At 33.5% G+C, this 4,415-nt stretch overlaps 1 protein-coding gene across 1 annotated transcript; it reads right to left on the bottom strand.

Moving 5' to 3' along the window:
- Nucleotides 1-2,893: 2,893 nt before the first annotated feature.
- Nucleotides 2,894-4,000, bottom strand: LOC106293146 (pathogenesis-related protein 5-like). Its single transcript, XM_013728820.1, has 2 exons — nucleotides 3,918-4,000; nucleotides 2,894-3,748 (listed from the first exon to the last, which is right to left on the bottom strand). Exons 1-2 carry the CDS (start codon nucleotides 3,970-3,972, stop codon nucleotides 3,063-3,065), a joined length of 741 nt encoding a protein of 246 aa, XP_013584274.1. The 5' UTR covers nucleotides 3,973-4,000; the 3' UTR covers nucleotides 2,894-3,062.
- Between the last annotated feature and the right edge of the window lie 415 nt (nucleotides 4,001-4,415).

Raw genomic sequence — 4,415 nt, 5'->3', positions numbered from 1 at the left:
TTAATTATCTACTAAATTCATTAAGAAAATGAATTCAATCAGATTTTCGTTTCCATGTTCAATCTCGATTAGCAACACTTACAAACCACCATCAAAATGTGAAGGGCATGCGAGTAACTAATTCCAACACCAAATGATCTTATCTTTTCAAACTATCAAATACTTTACATAAATCTTTACTTTTGATACGAATAAGTTGCAGGGTTAATTTTTTTATGAATTAACAAAAGATTCTACCAAATATATATTGATTATTGTTTTTACGCTGATTTATTATGATCTTATAATTATAATATGAGAAAGATTACATAGACGATTCGACAACCGACAATACTACCTGTCTTATGAAAACCTACGTCTAACTGCATCACCTGAGCCGTCTTGAAGATCCACGCCTGGACAAGATTTACTTGCACCGTGTTGAAGATCCCTTGTAAGCCTTTCTTCCGTAGTCTGAATAATTGTTTAATAAATAGCTATCTCCGGGACTTAAAACCTGAATTTCCTGTAATCTGCAATAAATTGCATAGTCTGGGATTCGAACCCCAGACCTGGTTAGAAACTTTTAAACCTTAACTAGTAGGCTAGGATAGTTGTATTAATCAAAGCAAATGACAAAGCCGAAACAAGCGGAGACAATGCTCGAAAGTTTTACGAGAACCTAAACCCACGAGAGGGAGACATTATCCCTGTCAAGGGAGCCAAACATGAGATTACTACAGCCACAAAGCCAGGCTATAACAAAAGAAACGAGATTAATAGAGAACCAAAGGAGTGTAGCCTCAATCATACCACAAGTCGACAAGCAGAACTACAACCCGAAGAATACACAAAGGCTGCACCCACAAAGAAACCGAAGCAAGACGCCAGAAGAGCTTAGCCAAAGCCCACTGCAGCTGAGGAGGGAGCAGAATTGCAGGAGAAACAAGTACAACAAATCCAAGAGAACCATCAACCAAAAGCACCAAGACGTCAAAAAATAAGGGAAAATTGCCAAAAATACTACATTCACAATAGTCTTGGGCATTCGGATTTTCGGTCCGGGTCAGTTCGGTCTATTCAGTTTTCGGGTTATTTGGGTTGGGATGTTTAGGAACAAGACATTTTTCGGACCGGTTTGGTTCAGGTAATTAATGTCCGGTTCAGGTCGGGTTTCTATTTTTTTATAAAACTCAAAGTTGAACCGTATTATAAATAAATCGGGTTTGGTTCAGGTTTAAAGCCCAAAAAACCAAAAAATCCCGAAAATCCAAGTAAAACACGGAATAAACCCGAAAAATATTCGGGTAGTTCAGATTTTTTTGGATATTATTTCTTTATAAATTACTTACCCCATCATGTCAGTTATTCCCGTCGAACAAACATGGAAATTCTTTAGAGAATGCGAAAAGCAGTGGTGGAATATATATATATATATAAATTAAAATAATTAATATTTTTATATATTCAAAAAGCTTCGGGTACCTGTTAGGTTCTTGGTTCGGTCCCGGTTCAGTTTCGTTTTTTTGGGTTTAGAAATATAAGAATCGTTCGGGTTTTCGAAATTTTCGATCCGGTATCGGTCTCGGTTTTTCGGTTCGGTTCCGGTTTGGTTTTCAGGTTTTGGATAATATTCCCATGACTAACTCATAATATCGCTTTTCATATTTACCTAAAACTTGTATCCTTGCTTTTAAAGAGGAATTTTTTCTTATAACCCTAAGGTTAACTAATCTAAATTTATGGTTTAGAGTTGAGGGGTGAGGCATGATTTTTGGAATGTGAAGTTTATAATTTTAATAAATATATAAATAAATACTTAAATTTTTTTTTATAAAAATATGAAAAAATAGTTTCAAAATCATTTTCAAATTTCAAAAAGAATATTTGAAAAGAAAAAAAAAAATTTGAGCAACAAAATTTCAAAAAAGAAATCAATTTTTTTTAAAAAAAGTTCCACTTTGAATAAGTATAATACGAAAACATAAAAAAATATTTTTATTTATTTATTTTTTAATTATTATTTATTATTTATAAAAACAAGGGTATAAGAATCTTTTGTCTCTTAATAAAAAATATATTTTGAAAATGTGTGTTTAGTGGTGGTAAACATGAATAATGGTACCAACAATGTGGTAAACATGAAAATTTCTCATATGTAAGTCAACTTACTTTTTTTTCTTTTTTGGATAAACATAAGATTTTCCTTTGATATCACAAATATTATCATAATACCATTTTAATAAATTAGAATAGCTCATAATCTATAAACGACAAATGAAAACTTATTAAAAACTTTGAAAAATATAAAAACATGAAAATATAAAACACTAAATAAGATAAATAATAAACAAACATAACAAGACAAGTATTACACATTGAAATATATAACCTGCGCATAGCGCGGACACACCCCTAATATAATATATTTTAGTTGAAAGTTGAAACACACTTATTAAGAAAGTAACACAAATATTAAGAAAATTGTTTTTTTAATCTAAAATTTACAATTTGATCAAAAAAAAATCTAAAATGTACATTAAAATTATAAATGAAAAAAATTAACCAATTAAAAATAGACTATTAGATATAATTAGTGACATGGTTTTTGATAAAGTTAAAAATTATTTAGTTATATAAGACCATCATATATTTTGGAACATAAAAAAAATTCTTTAAACATTAAGAAACATAGAGTAGAATATCATAACGAACCCGATTGTATTTGGAATTTTAATAGCATTTTTCTTGTTATTATGTATGAGGGAAAATATATTCCATATTATTAATTAATATAATTCGGATTTATTAAAAATATTTTGCGTCTATTTATTGGTGAGTAAAATCGTTCATGTTCTGAATATAAGTATGTACTATGCTGTCATTCAACATAAAAAATAGCTAATCACGCGGATTTTTTTTCATAAATTTTTTTCTGTATCTTTATTATTCACTATAATGTCAGCCTGCGAAATTTATCACATTCCGCAAAAGCTCTTTATTACATCCAGCGACTCACTGTAATTATACTCGATTATAATGATAATTATGGTGTGATAATGATAATGTATGCATGTGTAAATCTATGATTTGGGACAGAAAACGACGGAGTAATTAGCATTGGTGCAAGTAAAAGTGCTCGAAGCGTCGTCGTATGCGTAGCTATACGCTTTAGGGCAAGCCGCTTTAAATATCCTCGAGTAATCCGTCGGCGGACAAGTCTCCGGCTTATCGAACGCACCGGTGCAACAATACTCCGGTTTGTTAAACGCCGCGCAAGCGCTCTTACATGCCACAACGTTTCCTCCGTCCATAACGCGTAGTTCGTTCGGACAGCTCCCGTTCAGGTCCGAAACGCATCCAACGTTTTGGCAATCGCCTGATCCGTCTCGCGTCGTGATTCCCATCTGGACGTTGTACCCGTCGACGAGGCTGACGTCATAGAAGTCCTGCCCGCCGCCGTTGCCGATTGTGAATTCGGCGAGTGTGACCGGTGGAACTCCTCCTGCTCCCGCGCATTTTAGTTTGTTACCGCAGTCTCCGGTGAGGCATCTCCCGGCGCCTGAGCCATCGAAGTTGCAGCCTGTTCGGCCCCATATTCGGCCGGACCATCCCGCGGGTGCGGTTAAGTCGACGGAAGCTCCAGGGGTTAAGAGAAAGCCGCCGTCGTTGAGTTGTGCGCCGTTTCCAGTGAGGACGCCTGGCCAGACGTTGAAACTGCAGCTGTTCACGATGGTAAAGACGGTGCCGGAGACAACGGATAGTGTCCCTTGCAAAATAAGCAATCGAAGTTAGTTAGATTAAATTAGATATATTATATTGTATCATTTTCTCTGCATGAAATAAAATGTCGTTGTGAAAACTATTGTGGAGATCTAATAAGAACAATGTATTGGAATAGTTAGAAGAGAACAAATGTATGTATGTGTGGTGTATACCTGTAGCGATGATGAAGGAGAAGAAAAGAAGGTGTGAACCAGAGAAATTCGCCATTTTTAATCTCTCAAGTATTGATCGAATGTGTATGTTATGATGAATGAAAGTTAGTGGCACGGATCCCTCTATTTATAGTAAATCTTCAAGTGTGCTACCGACTGAATTTTATCATTTTCAAAATAATATTTTTATAAAATTCATAAGGGCTGACGTGAATATTGGTTGTAACTGGTTTTTCCTATAAATAATATACAGAATACAAATTGATTATTCCAATGTCTTTGTTGTTTTATAAAATAGTTTAATTTTATAATAGTTGTGCAGTTTATTTCAATATTTTTTTATAAAATAGCATTTTCATTTTTATATTTATAGTAAAAATAGATCAATGCTATGTCTTTCTGTAAATATTGGTGAAAAAATAAAAGGTATATTTTCAGAAAAAAAGAAAGGTGGATTGAAATAGTTTTGTCTGTCAATTCCACATTATCATTAATTTT

The sequence above is a fragment of the Brassica oleracea genome, chromosome C5 (genome assembly GCF_000695525.1).
Source record: "Brassica oleracea var. oleracea cultivar TO1000 chromosome C5, BOL, whole genome shotgun sequence".
Taxonomy (NCBI): domain Eukaryota; kingdom Viridiplantae; phylum Streptophyta; class Magnoliopsida; order Brassicales; family Brassicaceae; genus Brassica; species Brassica oleracea.
Note: the sequence above shows the minus strand (reverse complement) of the source record. Positions and strands in the feature narration are given on the sequence as shown.

Excerpts from the sequence above, each read along its gene's own strand:
- LOC106293146 (XM_013728820.1), bottom strand. The coding sequence starts at position 3,972 with ATGGCGAATTTCTCTGGTTCACACCTTCTTTTCTTCTCCTTCATCATC. Across the intron at positions 3,749-3,917 it reads CTCCTTCATCATCGCTACAG|GGACACTATCCGTTGTCTCC; the intron begins GTATACACCACA and ends TTATTTTGCAAG.